Here is a 27,340-nt window from a genome sequence, read left to right as displayed (position 1 = left end):
CTTGATGTTCCGGACCTCTGAATACTGAATTACCTAACGATTTCCGAAATGTAATGTCCCATGCGCCTCTAGATCCAACTACGATTCCGCGTTCAAAGGCTGTTAATTGCCAACGAGCGGCCGTACTTAAATCGGACACCTTTTCACATGAAGCACGAGACTACAAATGACAGATCCGCCAGTACACTGACCTTTCATACCTTGTGTGCGCGATACTACAGCCAAATGTGCGTATCGCCATCCCATGACTTTTGTCACCTCAATATATCACTAATCGAGTAATCTCGTGCACGGCCACCTAGCGGCAGTTGCAGGTTGCCTATCCAACGGCTTCCGGAGGCAACAACAATTTTATTTACAATATTTCATGTACTTATTCACTGAATGCAAAAATTATGATGCTGTCATAATCTACACATTAGCTAATTACATACAGTTAGAAACTGTGTGTGTGTGTGTGTGTGTGTGTGTGTGTGTGTGTGTGTGTGTGTATGTGTGTGAGAGAGAGACTTGAAGCTGCGTGTGGGACTTACCTAGCGCAAATACCCAGACTATATTCGTTCAGTATCTGGAAACGAGAGCATTTAGGGACCTGCAACCAACATTACACACCATTTCATTAACCCCTCCCCCCACCCAAAATGGTTAAAGGAGTGAAGTTTATCGGTTGCGACAGTTTCGCTATTCATACAGTAAAACTCCCGTGTTAGACATGACTGGACGATCAAAATGTCGTTTCCATTCAAAGACCATACAGTCCAGAATCGGTATACCAGTCAGGCAAAATCACCATTAGCATTGGTGCAATGAGCTCACCGATGCACCAGTTTGAAGACAATGGTAAAATACTGTCTCGTGCTGCGTGCTGAAGCGAGTAACTGCCTGCTGCACGCTCTCGTCCGACAGGAATTGTCGACCCTTCAAGGCGTTTTGCAAGGCGTGATGATCGCGTGCGGAGAGATCAAGACTATAGAGCGGGTCACTCGAGTGTCTCCCATTTGAGGCTGACCTCCCAGATCGACAGACGTCACGTCTCAAGTGGCGACCAGCACGGAACTTGCCGCACCACTCTACGATGGTGATTTTCAACAGACATGCTGTCCCATACGCATTCTTCTTTCTACGATGGATGTCTACCGGTGATTGTCCTTTGGCAGCCAAGAAAAAAATAACACCACGTCACATTGTATTTGAACACGCCACGTTGCATAATACTCTGCAGCAACGCTCCCAAACGAAAACGTTTTGTTCATTTCTTATTCTCGGGTGAAGTGGACGCATTCTTCATTCTCCTATGGATGCCTACCGCTGTTTGTCGTTCGGCAGCGAAGGAAAGAATAACACCACGCTGGTCCTGTTTGAACCCATTCGGTAATAACGTCGCCATAGTTCACGTCGGGAGGACATTGATGCTACACTAATGCCTCGTCTTTTTTTCTTTATTGTCATTTTAAGACCTTGCAAAAGGTAGGCCAGCAGCGGCCTATCTACGCCGCTTTTCGGCCACAGAAAAACAGACAGTAAACATGGAGACAGAAAAACAGACATATATGAATGTTAACAACAGAAGACATACATAAGCAATGAAATGAAGGCGTTCGCAGAAGGAACTGGTTGTACAAGTAAATTCAGCAGTGCACACAAACATAGACAAACAGATTCACACACGAACGAATGAGCACACTGGAGAAGAACACTGACGAACTTAAACGAAGAGAACATTGTAGCACATTGGTGATGATCTTAGGCACACTGAACACACTGAGAAGATGGCGGGGGGGGGGGGGGGGGGTGGCGGGCGCGGACTGCCACTGGGTGCAGGAGATAGGCAGGGGGGAAGGAGGGGGGAAGAAGCCAATGGGAGAGAGAAAGGGTGAGGAGAAGGGAGAGGGCAGGGTCAGGTGTGGAGGCCTCGGGAGGGGGGGAACAGGAAGTGGGAGAACTGGGAGAGAGGAGGGTAGGGAGAAAGGAAAATGAGGAAGGAGAGAGGGAGCCCTGGAGGAACAGGGGGAAGGTAGGAAAGGGAGGATTAGAGCTGATAGGAGGGGTATATGGATGGATCTGGGACATCTTCAGGAATGGGGAGTTGGCGGAACCCACCTTGGGCAAGGATGCGCAGAGTGTGAAGATGGAGAGCAGGTGGGACACAAGAGTATAGGTGCAGCAGCAGGATGGGGTGGGAGAGGATGGGAGAGATAATTGGTTGAGGAAGATTGAGCTTGCGGGAGGTGCAGAGGATCTGTATCCCTTCGAGGAAAAGGAGGAGGTGCAGTAAAGGGATCAAGTCGTAAAGGATCCGCATCGGGGAGGGGAGACGGATGCGATAGGTGAGGCAGAGCACATGGCATTCAAGGATTTGAAGGGACTTATAGTAGGTGGGAGGGGCGGATATCCAGGCGGAGTGGGCTTAACAAAGGATGGGGCAGATGAGGGACTTATAAGTTTGGAGGATTGTGGAGGGGTCCAGACCCCATGTCCAGTCGGAGAGCAGTTTGAGGAGACGGAGATGGGTTTGTGCCTAGGCCTGCACTGTCCAGAGATGGGTGGGTCCATGAAAGGGGGCCATTGAGGGTGACGCCAAGGTACTTGAGGGTAAGGGTAGGGTTAATGGGGCGGAAATAAATGGTAATGGATCCCTCGTCCACATGTCGGGGCTTATATATCCACATTGCCCTCGCGATACATTTTGAATATGCTGCAGCAACGCCCCCAAACGGAAATTTCTTGGTCACTCCTCATACATCTTTTCTACCATCTCTTATTTGTAACACAGTTGGCACACAGTATCCACATAAACCACTGAATGTATTTGCAAAATTGTATCTTTGAACAACACATTGTTAAAGATATATGACGTCATAAACATTGAGGTTTGTGAAAAAGTAGCTTCTGCTTAAGACAGAGCGCAAATTAGCAAGAATTTTACTAATCTAGTCTTTGATAGTGAGAGCACTTAGCAACTTAGCATGACTCCAAACGTTTCTAATCTTTTTCTCGCTTACATGTTTAATGTGAAATATTTAACACACTTATTCATTTGTAGTCAGTAGTCTGAAGCTCTTTTGTAAAAGACAAGATTCTCTTCAGAGTCGGGGGTTGACTGCTTAATGTTACAACAGCACTCCTAAAAGGTCACTGTTGTATCTCACATCGCAGAAGGGCATTCAGAGCGAGAGTGTATTCACAGTTCTGTTTTGAATAGGTACGTTAATTATTTATTTGTGATACAGTGCCTGCAGCCAATTTATATTTACTTTCTGTTTAATTAACACACTGTAACGCGTTTCGAGCTGATGAGTTTGGCTGCGCAACACATTATTTTTTAAACTTTATAACGGGATTTAAACATTTACAAAATTATTTAAATTTGGGGTGCATAGAGTTCGCTGCAGGGTACCAACTATTGATTCCGAAACCGACATTCACGATAATAGCAGCTTGGCGGTCTTTAGTAGAGTTTCTTGTTCTTTATGCCACTGGATGGTGAACTGTGTGCCCCCGTAGTTACAATGGACGGTTGCTAACTAGAGTAATAGGAAAGGTAGTATCGGCGTCAGTCCTGTCGAATCTTTACAACTGTGACAACATGACCAGGGATATGACACAGACAGCGTAAAGAGCAGATCACTCGAAGTGGGCACGAACGTTCATATGAACAAGTGCAGAATTGGATCGATTCACGGTCCTCTTCAAAAGACGACCAGTTCTTCCCCCACGGGATTCCCGCGCCCTCCGAGAGATGGGAGGAAGTGGTGGCCAGCAGTGGCCAATACTTTGAATCGTAATTTTGTCTTAGATTTTCGCGTTCCTCTTGGCAAGCTGTTACAGCAACACTACGGTCGTAGGTTCGAATCCTGCCTCGGGCATGGATGTGTGTGATGTCCTTCGGTTAGTTAGGTTTAAGTAGTTCTAAGTTCTAGGGGACTGATGACCACAGCTGTTAAGTCCCATAGTGCTCAGAGCCATTTGAACCATTTGTTACAGCAACATGTTTGAATGTGTTTCAGAACTTTTATGGGAGTGCTTTTCAATGACTTTTTTATTGTAGATGACTTTACGTCTCTTTATTTCAGCGAGTAAGTATATTTCTGTATCTTGTTTGCGACACTTAACACACTGCCCCCGATCCCGGTATCTTGAAGTTTTAACGATTCAGAATGCATGCGCTATAAATGTACTTCAAAATTATCTGTTTCCCTCCATGTGAAAGAGTTTCAATGGCATATTTTAAATCCTTGTTTTTCATGTAATCATTTTACCTATTCTTTATATGGGGCACTTTTATTTGGTTTTCAGGTTATACGTGACTGCATTGGTTTGCTTATTTGCGCTTTAATTATTACTTTTACGCACTTTTCGTTTTTCGGAAATGTGCCTTAAGCTGGTGATGCGCGCCAGCTAGGTACTTCTTACCGAACCACTCTCGGCACCTGTATCTAAATTTGTCGTAGTAATGTTTGTGTGTGCACCAATACAGACACTGTGCCATGTGCACTTCGCACAGCAGCTTCTTAAGCGTGTTCCTATCTTGTACCGTCACTGCAGAGTCACCTGGTGTGTTCAAGGTAACATACGATAATCGTGGAAAATTTTTGCGCAACTTTTTGTACTTTCTCGGTATTTTCTGGCTGTTTCTCTCCTTTCACAATGTCAGCTTCATGATTTAAATGTTTCGTGACGCACGGATTATACAGCAATTATCAAAAAGAAACATCTGATTTCAAAAAATCATTACCATTATGTTATTTGAGGCATGTGCGTGAACAGCGTACTGTTGGAAAGAACGAACTCTCGAGTTTTTCATGGTTCCCGCTAGGTAGCAGCAGCGTGCGCCCTCTTCAGTTCTAGTAAAAACGGTGTCGGGACAACAGAAAGAGTTCTGTATTCTACATTTTGCGCAGTGTGGTTCATCTACATCTACATCTACATTCATACTCCGCAAGCCACCCAACGGTGTGTGGCGGAGGGCACTTTACGTGCCACAGTCATTACCTCCCTTTTCTGTTCCAGTCGCGTATGGCTCGCGGGAACAACGACTGTCGGAAACCCTCCGTGCGCGCTCTAATCTCTCTGATTTTACATTCGTGATCTCCTCGGGAGGTATGAGCAGGGGGAAGCAATATATTCGATACCTCATCGAGAAACGCACCCTCTCGAAACCTGGCGAGCAAGCTACACTGCGATGCAGAGCGCCTCTCTTGCAGAGTCTGCCACTTGAGTTTGCTAAACATCTCCATAACGCTATCACATGGTTCAAATGGCTCTGAGCACTATGGGACGCAACTTCTGAGGTCATTAGTCCCCTAGAACTTAGAACTAGCTAAACCTAACCAACCTAAGGACATCACACACATCCATGCCCGCGGCAGGATTCGAACCTGCGACCGTAGCTGCCTCGCGATTCCTAGCACCGTAACGCTATCACGGTTACCAAATAACCCTGCGACGAAACGCGCCGCTCTTCTTTGGATCTTCTCTATCTCCTCCGTCAACCCGATCTGGTACGGATCCCACACTGATGAGCAATACTCAAGTATAGGTCGAACGAGTGTTTTGTAAGCCACCTCCTTTGTTCATGGACTACATTTTCTAAGCACTCTCCCAATGAATCTCAACCTAACACCCGCCTTACCAACAATTAATTTTATATGATCATTCCATTCAAATCGTTCCGTACGCATACTCCCAAATATTTTACAGAAGTAACTGCTACAAGTGTTTGTTCAGCTGTCATATCATACAATAAAGGGTCCTTTTTTCTATGTATTCGCAATACATTACATTTGTCTATGTTAAGGGTCAGTTGCCACTCCCTGCACCAAGTGCCTATCCGCTGTAGATCTTCCTGCATTTCGCTACAATTTTCTAATGCTGCAGCTTCTCTGTATACTACAGCATCATCCGCGAAAAGCCGCATGGAACTTCCGACACTATTTACTAGGTCATTTGTATATATTGTGAAAAGCAATGGTCCCATAACACTCCCCTGTGGCACGCCAGAGGTTACTTTAAAGTCTGTAGACGTCTCTCCATTGAGAACAACATGCTGTGTTCTGTTTGCTAAAAACTCTTCAATCCAGCAACACAGCTGGTCTGATATTCCGTAGGCTCTTATTTTGTTTATAAGGCGACATTGCGGAAATGTATCGAACGCCTTCCGGAAGTAATAACTGTTCAAAATGGTTCAAATGGCTCTGAGCACTATGGGGCTCAACTGCTGAGGTCATTAGTCCCCTAGAACTTAGAACTAGTTAAACCTAACTAACCTAAGGACATCACAAACATCCATGCCCGAGGCAGGATTCGAACCTGCGACCGTAGCGGTCTTGCGGTTCCAGACTGCAGCGCCTTTAACCGCACGGCCACTTCGGCCGGCTAATAACTGTTCAGCCTGACTTTCGTACCTGACTTTCGTACTAGGTATGCTCTGGATCCTCCTACAGCATAGAACATTAGGCGATGGCATGAAAAAATCCGAGGTTGTTTGTGTAAAGGCAAATTCCGGGCCGTCCCCGAGTGTCTGACACAGACGTCGAACGCAACCGCCATGGTTTCACAAGGAGTCCGCAGAAATCCGTTCACCGTGCTACTAGACAGCTCAGCATGGCCCCGATGTCCGTCTGGCGTGCGTTGCGTCGACGTTTACACGTGACACCACACGAAATCCAGCTACCGTAAGCTCTTCGTGAAGGTGACAAACACCAACATATGGAGTTCTGTAACTTCGTTCTTGGCAACATGGAGGATGACAGTTTTCTTCCACGCTTAGTGTTCAGTGACGAGGCAAAATTCCACTTAAATGGAAAGGTGAACCGTCATAATGTGAGAATGTTGGGTACGGAACAACTACATAAAAGCAGATGAGGAAGCTGTAACTCAAGACATGCTCGCTGGAATGTGAGAACAATTTGAATACCGCCTTGACAAATGCCGTGCATCTCAAGGGAGGTATATTGAGCACCTATGAAAAAGTGTGGACAACACTTTTGAGTTTCCCATCACAAAAAAACAAAATTCGTTGTATATGTTTATTAGCTTCAGAAGTATAGACGTATCAAACCGGATGATTCTTTTTGATACAACCTGTACATCCTGTTACCTTTGTGTCTTTCACATTATATGAAGTTTTATGACTGGCGGGTCACGTATCCAGCTACTTTTACGTAAGCTTTTATTACTTTTAGTTCACGTTGCCTGCTTAGCCGTGAAGGATAGGACCATGCCCTTTTCTTCCATTTCTAATTGATTGGTTTTCGTGCTTTTGTAGACAATCTGATGATGCCTCAAAAGGGTAAACGCGTCAATGACATAAAGTAATTTCGGGACCAATACTGCTATTGTTCTGAAACGTAATATTTTGTAAAGTTTTTCATATTAAATCATCGAATTTGGAGAACCAATGGCGGAAGCAATGTTGAAGTCCTAATACTAAGGTTGCCCAGAAAGTAACGCACCGCATTTTTTTTCTCAGCCGACAAAATGCTACGAATGCAAAACGTTACGTATGTATTATTTGAAGTTTCCTGAGTGAGCGCGTCAAGTTTCCATCACTTCCGACAGATAGCCTAGCTGCAGTACAGTTTCAAAATGGCGTCTGTAGGTATTGTATGTTACAAGCAACGTGTCGTCATTGAATTTCTCACTGCAGAGAACGAAACTGTGCGGAATACTCACAAACACTTGTGCAAAGTTAATGGAGCATATGCTGTCGACAGAAGTATAGTTAGTCGTTGGGCACGGAGGGTGAGGTCATCAGAAGGCAGTTCGGCGGAGCTCCACGATTTGCAGCGGTCGGGGAGACCATCCAAGGCTGTCACACGTGCAACACCTGACCAGCCCCCTTGGACTTCCACTTGTTTGGGCCATTAGAGGATGCCTTTCGTGGAAGACATTTTGTGGACGATGAGGAGGTGATTCACACAGTGAGACGCTGGCTCCTCCACCAGGACAAGGGCTGGTGCCGACAGGACAGGGCACACACGCCGTTTTTTCGCGCCGGAGGAAGGCTAAAGAACGGAATGGGGATTACGGGGAAAATAGGGTGTGTAGACAAAACAATATTCAAAAAAATTGCTCTGAGCACTATGCGACTTAACATCTGAGGTCATCAGTCCTCTAGAACTTAGAACTACTTAAACCTAACTAACCTAAGGACAACACACACATCCATGCCCGAGGCAGGATTCGAACCTGCGACTGTAGCGGTCGCGCGGTTCCAGACTGTAGCGCCTCGAACCACTTGGCCACCGCAGCTGACTAAAACAATATTCTTTCGTGAGTGTAATTCTCATCATGTTCAATAGAGAATCGTTGAAGGAAAAAACTGCAGTGCACGACTTTCTGTTCAACCCTTGTGTATAGTGTCTGGCGTCTGAATAAATTATTGACTATTCTTTGTATGTTTTGAAGTGAAGGCCTCTCACATAATAAAGAGAAAAGCACTGGCCCCAGTATTGAACCTTGTGGGACTCCTTTCCCCATTTCCTCGTTCTAAATTTTATCTCCTTCCAGCAATATTTAACCTATTTAGATCAAGCTCTTGCATTATTTTTGTTAGTGTGGTTCAAGACAGTTCTTCGTAAAAACGCCAGCTCCAGAAAACGTAAACTTTGTGATGGGAGTGTGAAGTGACCTGATTTACGGTAATGTCTCTGCGGCTGCAAAGTGCGCTCGGCACAGCTGGTGATGTGACGGCAGATCCGCTGGTGTTGCAGAGGACCAGGTGTACATGGAGAACGAGCGCTACCTGGACGAGTACGTGTTGAACGACGTGGGCAAGATCTGGATCGGGCCGTGGGGCTCTTCGCGCGGCCGCGAGTGGGTCTTCGGCCAGTTCGACAGTTGCGTGCTGCCGTCGGCGCTGCAGGCGCTGCGATGGTCGCCGCTCAAGGACTCGCAGCGCGGGGACCCCGTGCGCGTGGCCAGGGCCATCTCCAAGATGGTGAGTCGCGAGCCGCGGCTGCTGGCTGCAAGCGTCGCGCCACACAGTAGTGGAGCTGCGGAGCTGGTCCCCCACAGCTGCTCGTCTGACGCGAGGCATCTGGGGCCGGGGGAAGGGTGTGAGCGCGCTCGTGCAGCTCCTTGTACCTTCCTACACCAAAATATCAATCCAAATTACACATCTACATCTACATCTACATCTACATCCATACTCCGCAAGCCACCTGACGGTGTGTGGCGGAGGGTACCCTGAGTACCTCTATCAGTTCTCCCTTCTATTCCAGTCTCGTATTGTTCGTGGAAAGAAGGATTGTCGGTATGCCTCTGTGTGGGCTCTAATCTCTCTGATCTTATCCTCATGGTCTCTTCGCGAGATATACGTAGGAGGGAGCAATATACTGCTTGACTCTTCGGTGAAGGTATGTTCTCGAAACTTCAACAAAAGCCCTTACCGAGCTACTGAGCGTCTCTCCTGCAGACTCTTCCACTGGAGTTTATCTATCATCTCCGAAACGCTTTCGTGATTACAAAATGATCCTGTAACGAAGCGCGCTGCTCTCCGTTGGATCTTCTCTATGTCTTCTATCAACCCTGTCTGGTACAGATCCCACACTGCTGAGCAGCATTCAAGCAGTGGGCGAACAAGCGTACTGTAACCTACTTCCTTTGTTTTCGGACAGCATTTCCTTAGGATTCTTCCAATGAATCTCAGTCTGGCATCTGCTTTACCGACGATCTACTTTATATGATCATTCCATTTTAAATCACTCCTAATGCGTACTCCCAGATAATTTATGGAATTAACTGCTTCCAGTTGCTGATCTGCTATATTGTAGCTAAATGATAAGGGATCTCTCTTTCTATGTATTCGCAGCACATTACACTTGTCTACATTGGGATTCAATTGCCATTCCCTGCACCATGCGTCAATTCGTTGCAGATCCTCCTGCATTTCAGTACAATTTTCCATTGTTACAACCTCTCGATATACCACAGCATCATCCGCAAAAAGCCTCAGTGAACTTCCGATGTCATCCACAAGGTCATTTATGTATATTGTGAATAGCAACGGTCCCACGACACTCCCCTGCGCCACACCTGCAATCGCTCTTACTTCGGAATACTTCTCTCCATTGAGAATGACATGCTGCGTTCTCTTATCTAGGAACTCTTCAATCCAATCACACAATTGGTCTGATAGTCCATATGCTCTTACTTTATTCATTAAACCACTGTGGGGAACTGTATCAAACGCCTTGCGTAAGTCAAGAAACACGGCATCTACCTGGGAACCCGTGTCTGTGGCCCTCTGAGTCTCGTGGACGAATAGCGCGAGCTGGGTTTCACACGATCGTCTTGTTCGAAACCCATGCTGATTCCTACAGAGTAGATTTCTAGTCTCCAGAAAAGTCATTATACTCGAACATAATACGTGTTCCAAAATTCTACAACTGATAGACGTTAGAGACATAGGTCTATAGTTCTGCACATCTGTTCGACGTCCCTTCTTGAGAACGTGGATGATCTGTGCCCTTTTCCAATCCTTTGGAACGCTACGCTCTTCTAGAGACCTACGGTACAGCGATGGCTTCCAAGCAAAGCTAATCACAATTTGAGGGTGGTGTGAGGTTAATTATGTTTTTACGTGTGGTGTTTGCAACCTGTAAAAAAACAACTATCCGATATGTGCTTTGTGCTGCACAAGCAACATCCGTCACTACCTCCCGATCGGTGTCTCGTTGCACTGTAGTGGCGCCCACTGTGCCGCACAGAAAATGTTGAAAAAAAAAAAAGCACCGAAAGGAACAGGAGAAACGCTAAGGTTGCCACTGGATGGTAATTGATACCCCATTCTCTCTGTTTATAGCAGTTTGCCATTTGGTATTACCCTCCGACAAGGTGCCAATTAACACCCTATACATCCACACAGTTTTGTTTTTAGCCAAACAAACACTATTTCTTGTCTTGTTTCACAAATTTCATTATGATTACTGCACCATCTAATTTTCCGCTAACAAGCCCTTTACTGACTTTAAAGATGATAATGCAAAGATAAACATGAGAATAAGGCAAAGGTAGTCATATGAACATCTTAACGTATCAATCCTTGGCATAATGTAAAAATGTTTCAGTGACCATTTTTGACAAATCACATATGGACTAATACAATTCAGCAATTACACTAGCATGATTAAACATACCTAGGAATAAAGTTACGCATCAGCCAAATGTTTTCTATCATCTGATGGATTGAGGTCCAAAGTTTTACTTCTACCTCGGTGTTGTGATATCATCTAACAAAGGTGAATAATTGAATTGGGTTTGCTCGTAATAATAGGTGTGAGGACGTATACATCTGTTTTTATAGTTCCTAAAATTTCTAACTGTCTGAGTTTGCCCCCTTTTCCTCTGAGCGTAAGACTTGTACGTCTATTGTGTATTTGTAGTTTTTGTTAAGGTAATTGTCCGCAATGTTTTCGACAAGAGTAGTGACATTGATCCAATTATTCAGTTTTGCGCGTGTAAAGCGGGTGTTATACTTTCAAGGACTGTAAAGGCACACCGCTGAAATAAATAAATGAGCAGTGCCGTGGTAATTCTCGTGGGTAAGGGTTATTGCTGATGCTTGTACGTACCGCTTCCGTCAAACGCGTAGCTCAGCAGACAGAATTCGACTTAATACTCCAGAGACGAAAGCAACACCCACTGCTGCCTTCACAACTACGTAAACCTCGTCACACAATCGAATCTCTCAAAAAACATCTGCCAGGAGCTAGCAAAACAGCAGTTTCCCAGCCTGGAATCAAGAGCCCTGAGTTTACAAAATACTGAGTGGTTAAATTATTTATTTGTGTGGCCGTGTGTTCTTAGTTGCTTTATAATTCACGAAGGTATTTTTGCTCCTTTGTTGCAGCAACATAAATGCGTGATTTTTTTCACCAGACGCGTTTCGGTTTATTGAGGTAAAGGATCATCAGTGGTCTTTAATTAAATTTATTTACAGTTTGATTTGCTTTCAGATAGAAAAACAATTCGTTAAGAATAAGTTGGTTTGTGATTTAAAAAATCACCGTAACCAAATCAAAATGTAAACAAACTTAATTACCGACCACTGATGATGCTTTACCTCAATAAAGCGAAAAGAAAAAATCACGCATTTTTGTATTTGCAACGACGGATCATAAACACCCTCATGAATTATTGAGTGGTTAACTTATTACCTTAGATCCCATTCAACGTACACACTCTCAACTAATTACACTTTGCCACTCTCTATTGCAAGCCTCGTCGTACCTTTCATTCTTTCCTCAATCTACTTCTAATGGAATGACAAAAGGCTCTGAGTACTATGGGACTTAACTTCTGAGGTCATCAGTCCCCTAGAACTTAGAACTACTTAAACCTAACTAACCTAAGGACATCATACGCATCCATACCCGAGGCAGGATTCGAACCTGCGACCGTAGCGGTCACGCGGTTCCAGACTGTAGCGCCTAGAACCGCTCGGCCACCCTGGCCGCCAATGGAATGACAACTTGCTTGGTCAGGGATAATGCACAAGGCAGCAAGCCGACTCAATGAAAGCAATGGTCATGAACCACAATATCTCACCATTAGTAGTATAAATTGTGTGAATAAATAACCGGCAGCTGTTGGCGAGGGCGATAGCTCACACTTTTTCTGTGACTTTCGAATCGCAGGTTGCCGGTTACAACCCTGCTGGTGGAACAAATTCCCCAGTATTCGGTCGCCCAGGGGAAGACAGGCGATGTCTCAAACTTCCTAAACACCGAGCTTTCTGATAGCATTTTGTATTCAATTCCAAACATCCCCGAAGTGCCCCGTAAGGTGGGACCATTGACTGTCGGTAGTGGTCCGTCTGTCTAACGGGGACGTTATGCCCAGTGCTCCTCTTGTAGCTATTAGAGAGGAATTGGCTAAGTGCCAACACCGCTTTTTATCCTTCTCCTCCTCTAATAATCATAGAGTAGAAACACGACAACACATATATAACTTGCCCTAACTACAATCCATGCTCCGACACTAGCCGCACACTTTGTTCTTCCTCGTTCTAGTATTACAATTTGTTGGGCCAAGAACTATTCACTAGATGGTAAATACCCTCACCAAAAGCAACAGTAACTCATCATAATATCTCACAGAGTGTTGACCAAAACTTCTGTAATTATCACAGAAAAACCTGTACTGCTTCCATCGGCTGCCAGTCCCCATGAAGAAATGTTTCTCCACATAATTGCAACATTCACCTTCAAGTTTGATTCCCGGAAATGTTACACAAATGTGTTCATTAGTGATGGATACTTCGACAGTTGAGTAAAAATGCCAGGTGACTAGAAGAGAGGCAGAATCTCTTTATCTATCTGCTTCTTTACCTATCTGCTTCTTCGAAAGCAAAATTTTGATTGCTAAAAGGGTGACACACCAGCTAAATGTTGTGACTTGATCTGCCGGGCCATTTTTAGTCGAACGAGCAACGTTTGGAGAGCCCTTTCCAATGCTAGCGCTGCTCCCCCCCACTGCCTAGGCACGATCCCTGTCGGCGACCACTTGCTGGATGTAGTTTTATAGAGGGTGACTGCCCAGGAATCGCAAGCCTATCTTGGGGTGATACTTTTCGGCTCATAAACAACCGTTATCCTCATCTTTGTCAGAGCAATCACAACAGCCGACATTAAGACTAGATACCTCCTTTGTATGTTTCTCGTTCCTTTACAGCCAGTATAACCTCCGACGCTGGATTCATAATCAACAATTGAGCTTCGATCACCATTAGACAAGTTTCACTATGGTCGCAAGTAACACAAGGAACTCCCAAGCAGTCATGATGATTATTCGCAAACGTATCATCAGTCCACTTACCATACACGTACACCACAAAGACACAAAGGCAGTCCGGAAACTTTCCATTAGGCTTCGAAATAACGGTTGCTAATCTGATATGAGACTCAGGCATGTATGTATATCCTGGTATAGTCTGAAACCAGGTCGGAGTGCTTGTGTATGTTCCTTGGAGTATCCAGCTCCAACGCTAGAGCACCGACGACAAGTATCTGATGCGCTGGATCAGGCTTCCGAAGTAGTGTCCAGCCTCCTGGCCCCCTGTAGTACATTTTTGAGGTGAAATTCAGCGAGCTGTGCAAGAGATTACTCTTTCGTCAAGACACATATAGTTCAACTTCGCGCCAGATTGGAACGCTCAGTAGGTGGTTCCGTCTCCATCCCCAGCACTGCGCCTTCAGGCAAAACGCTTACATAACTTGTAGATGTCACTATCTGATTACCTGGCATTGTCTGCTGGATTATTTATTCAGAAATCTTACCATACTGGAAAAGGTTACAAGTCTTTCATAGTATAAAAATAAAGTTAATTTTATTTACGTTTCTAAAAGTATAGCACGCCCGTCTTAGAATTTATACGTCCCCCATCACTTTTTTCGCCTTCAGGTTAATAAGAGCTTCACTTCTTTTTTTAAAAGCAGTACCCAAATTGTAAAGTAATAGATTTTATAGGGTCGTTGCCATGATTATTTAACAGATCATGTGATCAACTACAACATTTTAGTTTCCCTTCTCTTGCCCCATCCATATCTCATCCCTCCTTTCGGTATGTGTGTCTTAGTCCGACGGTATTTTGTACCAAATTTGGAACAAATTTCTCCAGACCTTACCGAGTTATGTGACCCTCTCCTACAATCAACTGTACCTCTACGGCGTAAATGGCATCAGGTCTCTTATAAGTTAACCTAGCAACACCGAAAACTGTGGATTTGTCATAAATATAGTTCATTTTCAATTTTTTTCTGTGTCACCCTGATCACACATGCATATCAGCACCAAGGGTTCTAGAACTCTCACTAAACGTACTTTTTTCCACATAGTAAGCTATATAACTGCGAAGTTTGGCTGAAATATCTGCAAAAGTTGCTGCTTTATACCTGCGTTTACACCACAGATAGGATTACTCGTTTTGTCTCATCATTACAGTCAATGCCTCAGATTACTAATACGTATACTAAGTTGTTTTGAAATTTCTACATATAGTTCAGAGCTATGCTGCAAGATATACACAAGTACACCCACATACAGGGTGTTCAAAAAATGTGTCGAATACTTTGAGAGGTAGTTGTACGCATCGAAACAAGAAAAATATGTCCAATAAACATAGGTCCGGAAACGCATACTTTTCGAGATAAACACTTGTTTATAAGAAGGGCTGCGAGATGCTTGGCTGCAAATATTAGCACAGACGCTGCATTGGCACTCCATCAAATGTATCGGCGGGGTATTATGACGTCTTACTCACAGTATTCTACCTACAGGGTGACAGTTATTGATCTATATGAAAAAAACGTAAATTAGTTGCAAACTACGTAGTGCACACACTTTCGTCAACATTTAAACGTCACTACAGATATTCGGATTTAGGTTATGACATGTTCGATATGCCTGCCATCTTTGGCGATGACGTGGCGCAAACGAATAGCGAAATTCTGCATGCCCCGTGAAGTGGTGAAAAATCGATGGTGTCGATGATCTGATTGGCTGTTTTCAGCTCAGCAATGTATTTGGGGTTATTGCTGAACACCTTATCTTTAATATAGCCCCACAAAAAGGAGTAGCATGTGTTCATATCCGGAGAATATGTCGGCCAATCGAGGCACACGCGGCCTCTGGGTACCCCAGGGCCAGAATGCTGCCCCCAGAGTACTCCTCCAGGGCATCAAAGACTCTCCTGCTTCAATGGAGTTGAGCTCCGTCTTGAAGGATATACAGGGCTATTACAAATGATTGAAGCGATTTCATAAATTCACTGTAGCTCATTCATTGACATATGGTCACGACACACTACAGATACGTAGAAAAACTCATAAAGTTTTGTTAGGCTGAAGCCGCACTTCAGGTTTCTGCCGCCAGAGCGCTCGAGAGCGCAGTGAGACAAAATGGCGACAGGAGCCGAGAAAGCGTATGTCGTGCTTGAAATGCACTCACATCAGTCAGTCATAACAGTGCAACGACACTTCAGGACCAAGTTCAACAAAGATCCACCAACTGCTAACTCCATTCGGCGATGGTACGCGCAGTTTAAAGCTTCTGGATGCCTCTATAAGAGGAAATCAACGGGTCGGCCTGCAGTGAGCGAAGAAATGGTTGAACGCGTGCGGGCAAGTTTCACGCGTAGCCCGCGGAAGTCGACGAATAAAGCAAGCAGGGAGCTAAACGTACCACAGCCGACGGTTTGGAAAATCTTACGGAAAAGGCTAAAGCAGAAGCCTTACCGTTTACAATTGCTACAGGCCCTGACACCCGATGACAAAGTCAAACGCTCTGAATTTTCGGCGCGGTTGCAACAGCTCATGGAAGAGGATGCGTTCAGTGCGAAACCTGTTTTCAGTGATGAAGCAACATTTTTTCTTAATGGTGAAGTGAACAGACACAATGTGCGAATCTGGGCGGTAGAGAATCCTCACGCATTCGTGCAGCAAATTCGCAATTCACAAAAAGTTAACGTGTTTTGTGCAGTCTCACGGTTTAAAGTTTACGGCCCCTTTTTCTTCTGCGAAAAAAACGTTACAGCCCACGTGTATCTGGACATGCTGGAAAATTGGCTCATGCCACAACTGGAGACCGACAGCGCCGACTTCATCTTTCAACAGGATGGTGCTCCGCCGCACTTCCATCACGATGTTCGGCATTTCTTAAACGGGAGATTGGAAAACCGATGGATCGGTCGTGGTGGAGATCACGATCAGCAATTCATGTCATGGCCTCCACGCTCTCCCGACTTAACCCCATGCGATTTCTTTCTGTGGGATTATGTGAAAGATTCAGTGTTTAAACCTCCTCTACCAAGAAACGTGCCAGAACTGCGAGCTCGCATCAACGATGCTTTCGAACTCATTGATGGGGATATGCTGCGCCGAGTGTGGGAGGAACTTGATTATCGGCTTGATGTCTGCCGAATCACTAAAGGGGCACATATCGAACATTTGTGAATGCCTAAAAAAACTTTTTGAGTTTTTGTATGTGTGTGCAAAGCCTTGTGAAAATATCTGAAATAATAAAGTTACTGTAGAGCTGTGAAATCGCTTCAATCTTGCCGAAATCAGGGTCACTTTCCAAAAGTGTCACATACCTTTCACTACTCACCGTTCCATCAAGGAATATCGCAGCCATTATTCCGTGACTGGACATTTCACACCGCACATCACCCGTTGAAAGTGAAGAGACTTCTCGATCGCGAAATGTGAGTTCTCAGTCCCTCAATTGCGCCAATTTTGCTTATTGACGAACCCATGCGAGTAAAAGCGAGCCAGACCATACTAATTCCCATCATCCCCCGCGGCCAACCGTACAGTTTGAACGTCCAGACGCAAACCGTTCAGACGTTATGACGATTTTACTTCATACAGTTCAATAATTGTCATCCTGTACCATTAGTTGGTCTGCAGTCAGTTGTGTGGTTCCAGTCGTGTTGTGTGCCCTATTGTACAGTACTGTCAACCCTGGGTACGTATCATGGTGTTTCATCTTCTTCCAAATGCGGATTCACTTATATGTTTACAGCTTTTACGCTGTTTGTACGTACAGATGGTGAAGCACATTTTCTCTCTTCCACCACGTGTTAGCAATGGTCGCCTACTACTCGACAAGTGAAATGGTGGATATGATATTCTGCTGTGGTTTGGCAAATGAAAGCAGCTTACGAACCCGTGTCCTCTATGCTGAAAAGTATCCACAGCGCAGAGTGTCCTCTGATAAGCTGTTCGGCAGACTTTTCCAGCGTCTGAGGGACACAGGTACCACTGCACCTCGAAAGACTGACAGTGGAAGACCTAGCACAGTCCGCACGTCCGACGTGGGGGAGCGTGTGCTACATTCGGTGGAAGAAACCTCTGCGACCAGTGTGCGATTATTAGCAGCAGCAGAAGGAGTGTCTCACTCTTATCTGGGGTACTTGATGACAAACTGCTGTATCCATATCATCTACAGCTCGCTCAGGCCCTAAGGCCTCAGGATCGTCACGGCAGATAGAGGTTCTTCAAATGGTTCAAATGGCTCTGAGCACTACGGGACTTAACTTCTAAGGTCATCAGTCCCCTATAACGTAGAACTACTTAGACCTAACTAACCTCAGGACGTCACACACATCGATGCCCAAGGCAGAATTCGAACCTGCGACCGTAGCGGTCACGCGGTTCCAGACTGTAGCGCCTAGAACCGCTCTGCCATCCCGGCCGGCATAGAGGTTCTGTCAATGGCCGTTGCAGAAGTATTCCGCAGATCCACTGTCCACGTCCAAGATTTTATTTATCGATGAGGCAGGGTTCGCAAGAGATGGTGTTGTGAATTTCCATAACCATCCTTTGTGGCCAGATGTAAATCCCCAAGCAATCCAGGAAGGAGGGCGTCAACACCGATTCTCAATCAACGCATATGCAGGCGTACTTGGCGATAGATTAATAGGGCCATACGTGCTATCACAAAGGTTAACTGGACTTTCTCACTGATGTTTTGCCTACCTTGCTGGAGGCTGTGCTATTGCAGCAGCGAATACAAATCTGGTTCATGTATGCAAACTTTCGTCACAATGTGCGCGAACATCTAATGCAGACTTTTCAATCGCTGGAAGGGTCGGGAGGGGGGAAGGGGGTGGGGAGGGGAAAGTGCAAAATGTGGCCTGCTCGTTCCCCAGGACTCAATCCCCTAGACTTTTGGTTATGGGGACACTTGAAGGACTTTGTCTGCGCCGCGCCAATCAACGATGTGCGGACACTACAGGGTTGCGTCTTCAATGTGTGCCACCAGGTACAACAACATTGCGCCAGAGGGCAGAGACGTGCAGTATCATGGACGGACGCCACGTTGAACACCTGCAAACACGTGTTTATAGCACAAAGTATGCGTTTCCGTACGAACGTCTAATGAACTTTGCATTTCCAGAGCCACGTTTATTGGAATTATTTTTCTTGTTCCTATGAGCAATACCACCTATCAAAGTACTCGACACTTTTTTTAATATCCTGTTTATCTTTTTATATGTTTCAAATGTTAATTTTATGTTCTAAACGTTATGAAAACGTTGACTTCACTTTCTCATCTTACTGTATTGTGGGCAACGAATTGAAAGTTGTTAGATTTTACGTTGGGGAACTGGAATTTTAGTACTGTTAACCGTGCATCAAGTAGCTAAGCAAAACGTATTACACAATCCTACCTACTGAAGAAACAGGTAATCATCAAGTAAAATGGGAGCACCATACAACTGTATAGTCTTCCACGCTCAGTCCGTGAACGGGTTTCTGGACTGGTTGCAGGGAGAATGCACCCCTTTGTTCCCTACGGCACTAGGAAGGGTGGGGGGGGGGGGGGGGGGGACCTGGGACCGTGCTGCACGGACTGGAACGCGCAAAAGTCACCACTCTCACTCAGATTTAATCTGAGACCTGAGGAGCGAAGGAAGATGAAGTTTTCAACGTACCGCCGACAGCAAGGTTATAATTTCACAATTCTTTAACAAAAACGAATACAGAATAATGTTTCTGACTGCGTGAAACCCTTCCCCTATTTCTACTCAATTTGTTCTGTACCCACAGTCGTGTGAAATGTGATCACAACCATGTGGAAAGCGAGACAATTTTCTACATGCCTATGACCGTGCTAGTAGAGCCCCTTCGTGGGGAACGGTAGAGTGAAAGCAACCAGCAGTGTAAAGTACTTTTCAACAAGTGGGCATGCTATGCACGAGTTCTCTTCTGACCACGTGTGACACGCCGGAAAGAAACACATTCAGAGACAAGGAAATTGCCACAGTCGAAATAAGCCAGTGAAGCACCTTCAGCAGTGATTCTATATTCTCCGATAATGTGTGTACCACAGAAACAGCATAAATAGAATACAGGAGGGATGCCAAAATAAATTTGCGCTCGAGTCATAAACACTAATAGGGACATATCTCCAATCGCATAATCACCATGTGTTCATAATAAACTTCATAATTATCGTAACATATAGATACAGCAATTCCCCAAAAATTCAGGTGGGTGATGAACAGGCCCCATTTTTTCCACCATTAGTACTTAAAATTATCTATAGACTGGCTTTAAAGCAACTTGAAATTCCTGTTTGTGAAAGAATAACCGTTTTGCATCGACATTACACTTCTCTATGCCTCGTTACACAGAACCAGATTGGACAAAGGATAACGTGGTGCTTAGAAACCCAGAATCTACTCTGTAGGAATCAACATGGATTCCGGAAACAGCGATCGTGTGAGACCCAACTCGCTTTATTTGTTCATGATACCCAGAAAATATTAGATACAGGCTCCCAGGTAGATGCTATTTTCTTTGACTCCCGGAACGCGTTCGATACAGTTCCGCACTGTCGCCTGATAAACAAAGTATGAGCCTACGGAATATCAGACCAGCTGTGTGGCTGGATTGAAGAGTTTTTAGCAAACAGAACACAGCATGTTGTTATCAATGGAGAGACGTCTACAGACGTTAAAGTAACCTCTGGTGTGCCACAGGGGAGTGTTATGGGACCATTGCTTTTCACAATATATATAAATGACCTAGTAGATAGTGTCGGAAATTCCATGCGGCTTTTCGCGGATGGTACTGTAGTATACAGAGAAGTTGCAGCATTAGAAAATTGTAGCGAAATGCACGAAGATCTGCAGCGGATAGGCACTTGGTGCAAGGAGTGGCAACTGACCCTTAACATAGACATATGTAATGTATTGCGAATACATAGAAAGAAGGATCCTTTATTGTATGATTATATGATAGCGGAACAAACACTGGTAGCAGTTACTTCTGTAAAATATCTGGGAGTATGCGTGCGGAACGATTTGAAGTGCTATGATCATATAAAGTTAATTGTCGGTAAGGCGGGTACCAGGTTGAGATTCATTGGGAGATTCCTTAGAAAATGCAGTCCGTCAACAAAGTAGGTGGCTTTCAACACTCGTTCGACCTATACTTGAGTATTGCTGATCAGTGTGGGATCCGTACCAGGTCGGGTTGACGCAGGAGATAGAGAAGATCCAAAGAAGAGCGGCGCGTTTCGTCACAGGGTTATTTGGTAAGCGTGATAGCGTTACGGCGATGTTTAACAAACTCAAGTGGCAGACTGTGCAAGAGAGGCGCTCTGCATCGCGGTGTAGCTTGCTGTCCAGTTTTCGAGAGGGGGCGTTTCTGGATGAGGTATCGAATATATTGCTTCCCCCTACTTATACCTCCCGAGGAGATCACAAATGTAAAATTAGAGAAATTCGAGCGCGCACGGAGGCTTTCAGACAGTCGTTCTTCCCGCCAACCATACGCGACTGGAACAGAAAAGAGAGGTAATGAAAGCGGCACGTAAAGTGCTCTCCGCCACACACCGTTGGGTGGCTTGCGGAGTATAAATATAGATGTAGGCGTAGAAAGTTGTGAATTACAAAACAAACAAAAAAATAACACATCCGAAATGACAAAAAATTATATAAATTCAGCCAACTGACTAGGTAGTTATTTAAGCAATGCATGGCTGTTACACAGCCTCAGTAATTTCACTTGTACTTACACAAAGAAAAAAGAAAGGATCTCCAATCATTGACCTGTCGTAATTGAAATAAGATTTTTATGACAACCTGTTGCGCAAGAGTAATGGCGGCATCATCAAAATCTGCAGGCTGTCTGAAAAAGTCATCCGCGTGGCACTGTAAACCCAGTACAATTGTCACCCAAGGCTTTTATTCACTTCCGCCCTCTGCCTTTCTAGGCTTTCTTAAAAAATTCTGACGGACACATGGTTACTGATGGGCATAGAGCATCCCTTGTTCAGGTATGCCCCTGGTACACTGCTGGAGTCACATTACCTTTGACCAAACCGACTACCAGCGTGCACTACAGAATTTAAAGCTCTTTGTGCGAAATTGAATATCTTTCTGTTTACGATGTCAGTTTGACACGAAAATTATCAGAACAGACACGAACGAAAATATCCGTTATGGAAGTGAGTAAATAAGTCATCCTCTCAACAAGCGCCTTTCAGAATTTCTGAAGCAAACTATTATGTATACATAGCTGCACATGATTTACGTAAATTCAACATCAGTAGCCTACATTACATTAAATTACATAGCACCCAACAGTGGTTACGAAATTTCATTGCCAGCATTATAACTGTTCAGGGGAAAATGTAGAGTCTCCATTATGATGTTTTAAAATTGCCGTTACTCAGGCTCGGACTTCTCAGAACTGTTGTCAAAATGTTATTTTCCGCTTTTCATTTCAGTGATGATCTAAAGAGAAGTCTTCCAACACTGATATATACTGTTTGCACATGTCTGCGTAAATCATGTGCGAAAAAGTGTAATGTTTGGCAACTGAAAGAAGGAAGGGAAACCCTTTATATCACTTTCCCTGTGATCTGCGCCTCGTCGTCCAGCGCCGCGAATATAATGAGCGCCAAAAGTTGCTCACTAGAGGGAGCCGTGGGTTTGTCTGGCTTTGCTCGCTTCCCCCCTCCCCCCTGCCTTCTCATCCGTCCTGCTCCCGGCGGCCACCGTTTGTCTCCCTTCTCCATTTTCTGTTTTCCATTTCAGAAATGTCTCACCCATTATCAAACGGTCTAACCACAAAACACGAAAACGCATGACCGAACGATGCTGTGTTACTGATCAAAAAAGAATTACTTCCAACTGCGATGGTGCACACAAGCCTAAATCCATTGAAGGAACGGAAACTGAAATTATTACTTCAGAACAAGATTTATTGTTAAAATTAGGAGAATAATTCTGACCACCGTTGGTAAGTCTTTCAATGGAAAATAATGTATATTGAAGGAGTCAAGGTAAGTAGAGCACTATGGTAATATATAAGCAATTTCTATTACAATTCTCCAGTAACGAACAAAAACATAAAGACTAGTAGGAAGAACATTGCAACAAAAATTACGTTTCCTAACGTACTTCACTACGACTTTAAAAGTATGGATTCAGATGTAAGAATAATTTTGGTACTTCGGATATTAGTTAAAATTTTATTTCATAAAAACATATAAAAAAGTAGCAGTTGCTTCTACAACTTGACTCTGTTGTTATTTACTCTACCTTCTACAACTGTTACTGAATAAATTTTACATGTACCAACCGAAGTATAAATTCAAAGTGCAAGCGAATTTCTTTGGGTAACACTCAGTATAAAATTCGAATATAAACTTAAACCAGCAGACAAACGCTCCTGTCTTAGCAGAAAAATGGCGAATATCTCCCTCTTTAAAAGACTCTGACAGAGAAGTGGGAAACCAGCAGCTTCTATCCTCACACCGTCTCCCTCACTAAATATTTTGTCTTGCGAATATATTCGCGCTCTGTTATCACAAGACAATCTAAATCCTTTGTGCCAGCTCTCTGTTTGTAGTTAGGCCTTGGTATTCAGCATCTTCTCCCTCTCACTGTCGCTCTCTGTGTGTGTCTCTCTCCCACTGTATCCATTTTCTCTCATTGATACACCACTGCCACTGTCTCCTGTGTCACTTACACTCTCTTCTTTTTTTTCTTGTTCTATGGCATGTCGGCAGCTCAAAAATTCTTTGAGTCCAACACACTTTCCCCTTGCACCCACGTGTTTAAAATTTCGGTCCAAAATATGCCCCCCCCCCCCCCTTCTTATAAATATGAGTTCTCCTGTCTAGAAGATTCCACACCTTCACCCCCAACGGTACGTATGGTCGCTACTCATCTGTACCGTCCGATGTGGCCGAGCGGTTCTAGGCGCTACAGTCTGGAACCGCGCGACCGCTACGGTCGCAGGTTCGAATCCTGCTTCGGGCGGGGATGTGTGTGATGTCCTTAGGTTATTTAGGTTTAAGTACTTATAAGTTTTAGGGGACTGATGACCTCAGAAGTTAAGTACCATAGTGCTCAGAGCCATTTTCTTTTACTCATCTGTATTTTTCATTCCCACTGTCTCCTCTTTCTTTTGCTCCCAAAGCTTCTATCTCGTGCCATCTTAGTTTCCCTTTTCTGCCACCGGTTGTCCTTGCCGCGTAGGATAGCCGCGCAGTCTCGGACGTCTTACCACGGTTCGCGCGGCTAGCCCCGTCGGAGGTTCGAGTCCTCCACAGGCATGGGTGTGTGTTGTCCTTAGCGAAGTTAGTTTCAAGGTAGACTAACTAGTCAGTAAGCTTAGGGACCTATAACACCAGCAGTTTGGTCCTTTAGAACTTACCACAAATTTCCAATTTCAAAGCTCCCTCTCTCCTTTGCTCTCATTGCTATTGTCTTCATCCACCTCTCTTTCTCTTTTACTGTGACATTCTCTCTCTCACCACCACTGTCTCCTCTCACCTTCTCGCCCTCTGGCTCTGCCTCCTCTCTCTTCCACCTGCACTGTCTCTCTGTTGCTTTCTTTCAGCACAAAAAATCGTGACTATATTCGCACATCAAAATATTTGGTGACGAAGGCAGATTGAGGAGAGAGGCAGCTGCTCCCCAACTTTTCTGTCAGTCTTTTAAAGAGAAACATATTCGTCTTTTTTTGTGCTCCGACAGGAGTATTTTTCCACAGGATCCCTTCTTTCCCCTGCAACAGAATGGTGCGCTGCGTAGATAAAACAAATTCAGCGTGTCAGTAAAACTTTCATAATTTATTTCTATAATTCGACACGTTTATATGCTTTGATACCTATAAACAACAAATAACTACGCGTAATATAAGCTTAACAAAAAAATCGTTTGCCTTACATTTTTTCGAATACTTCGCCCATCGGTCGCAATTCATCGAAGACGCCAGACTTATGATGTGCATCTTAAAAGAGTGAAAACGTTAGTAGAAATATTTCACTGAATTTCAGTATTTCCAGTTTTACATAATTTTCAACACTAATTTTAAGTTTTTGTGGCATGTTAAGTCACTTTTTAGGCCATTTATTTCACTGTAATACCGCTGCAGGCATATTCCTGCAGGCGTGAAGTGCCCATTATACGAAGACAAGCGCTCCATGAAGTTTTACTGGTGAAAAAATACTAACTAAAAACATACGCTGGTGATCTCAGAGCCCCTTGCAGTAACCCTGCAACCATTTCCATGAGTTTACTACGTCAGTTAAAATGACCTTTACGCCTCAGGCGGTATCTTACGTGCATATTTTACGTCAGAAGTACGTCGACTTTGAACCACTGGATAACGGGTAATTATATCGAAAAAAATTTCAAGGTGTCACGAGGACATTATTAGGAACACATGGTAAAAATTTCGACCATTTGCCATGAAAAGACATTATGTAAGTGGCCATCCCCACAACTTGTACTTTTGGTACCCAAAAACCGTGGTTTTTCTGGGTTTTGTCAGGAACCGCCCATGAACAAATAGAGCTTTTGTAATACGCTTACGGTCCACAGTACACTACACCTAATGCAAGAGAACCAGCGGAGCTGCTCGATTTTCCGGACCTGGAGGATGTGTATGATGTTCAAATTTTAACCCTGCAGTGTAGGATAGCTACAGTATGCCCGTTATTCCGATAGGTATACAAATGGCCCCTAGGCCAAGGACTATCCGGGACACATGGCCTCTTACCTCTGTAATTAACAGAACCCGAAACATGGTCCCCTTCAAAAGTCACAATTTCGCTCGCAGCTTTACGGAACACATTGGTGCCTTGCGCTGCATGCCCGGACCGATAACTGTACTTTCCTATCGACCACCGGACCCGCACTAGATGTAAGCGAAAAATGTAGAACAATCCCAATCTCGCTAACACGTATGTTCACCAATCATACTGTCGTTACTGGATAGTATTTCAATCATCCAACAATCGAATGACCTAATTACAGTTTCGTAAATAATGGGTGACATTATGCAAAAAAAATCTAAATATCTTGTCTAAAAGTTATCTAAAACATGTAGCTTGCAAGGCGACCCGTAATGAATATAAATAAGGGACAATCAAATGAGAACGGTACAGATGGTAAACAAGTAAGTAAACTGTTCATTATTTCTAAAGTAATCGCCATAACTTTTAATACCCTTATCCCATTGTAAGACAAGACTGTCAGTTTCTTCGTGGAAAAATATTTGCGTTTGCCTGCGGAACAATGGTTGTACCCAGTCGTGCAGCTCTTAGCTCGGAGCAAATCAGTGGTAACGAATGTCTTTCGTCAGGGCTCCAAAAGTATGGAATTCGCACAGGCAGAGGGCACTGGGACTTGATGTCGTGCTTCAGTTTCTGCAAATTGTGCACGTACGGCTGTTGTGATGCCGTGTTCCAGCAAGTCAATGAGCGGCGGGCCTTTGCAGTCAAAGAAAAATATCGTCACGACTTTTCCGGAGCTGGCGTGCCTGTTGTTTCGATTAGGCTGCAGAAGCTCTGCTGGGAATCCTCCATACAGACGCTACCTCTCCCCATGCGATTTCCACATTTTTGTAGCACTTAACGAAAGACGTTTGTGACCGTCGATTTGCTTCGGATGAAGAGGTGCGCGCCAGGATACAATCATGGTTCCATGAAGTCATTGACCGTCTTATCTCACACTGAGCTAAAATTATTAACGGTTATGGCAATTACTTTTTCCATGTAATCCCCTTTTCATTTGACTGCCCCGTATACGTTAGATCTAATGGCAAAATATATATTGACCTCTAATAACCACACTTAAGTCGGTAAGAGTCACCATGAGACAGTTGTAGCAATGTAGTACAAAGAGGAAATCAAAACATTTACAGTTGGCAGGAGCATAGAGATGATCTCTGTCTCCATTTTTAATAATCGAGCAAACACTGGATAGATACGTACGAAGGCCAGTTACTAATCCCTGCTATACCTTTGTCCTTTATTAAGTTACGTAAGGCAGCGTTCTGTGATTGAATTCCTTACTGCATTAGATGAAATGAGGAGTGTTGTTGCAACTCTGACCAAAGATGCAACGCATTCCCTTCTCTGGTCCTGCTGGTCTTTGCTACTAACAACACGACAATGGGTGCAGTGGATAGCATTTTGGACGACGTCAGCGCTTCGATTTTGGGTGGTGGCGTGTTTCATATTATTTGCCATTTTCATTCTGCCCTATAACACTGTAGTATACACAGTTTCTTAAGCCGCATGTACCCGACATTTACATAGTACATGTTTGGAATTTATTTACAAAGCTCATTGCTAGCCTAGCTGTACTGGTGACGTAAGGCCTTATCGAAATGTAACGGACCTGAACGTGGCAAGAATAATAGTTGGTGCTAATCGATGGGACTATAGTGGGAGGGTACACAGGAAACAGGTTTGGAATCTAGGGTAAGGGATGGTGTGAAACAGAGAACAAAAGGCTTCTTTAAACCTGACCAGGGAAAACGACTGTACTTCCATTTCTGTGTTCGTAGTACGTGAGTGCAAA

General features: G+C 44.3%; 1 protein-coding gene across 1 annotated transcript in view; it reads left to right on the top strand.

Moving 5' to 3' along the window:
- LOC124804732 (hemocyte protein-glutamine gamma-glutamyltransferase-like) overlaps positions 1-27,340 on the top strand; it is a 383,610-nt gene that overhangs the window by 95,091 nt on the left and 261,179 nt on the right. Inside the window, exon 5 of the mRNA XM_047265026.1 lies at positions 8,715-8,941. Coding sequence (XP_047120982.1) covers positions 8,715-8,941 — 227 coding nt within the window. The remainder of the gene's footprint in view (positions 1-8,714; positions 8,942-27,340) is intronic.

This window comes from Schistocerca piceifrons, chromosome 7, assembly GCF_021461385.2.
Source record: "Schistocerca piceifrons isolate TAMUIC-IGC-003096 chromosome 7, iqSchPice1.1, whole genome shotgun sequence".
Taxonomy (NCBI): Eukaryota; Metazoa; Arthropoda; class Insecta; order Orthoptera; family Acrididae; genus Schistocerca; species Schistocerca piceifrons.
The sequence above is the reverse complement of the archived record's forward strand: the minus strand, read 5'-3'. Positions and strand labels throughout refer to the sequence as shown.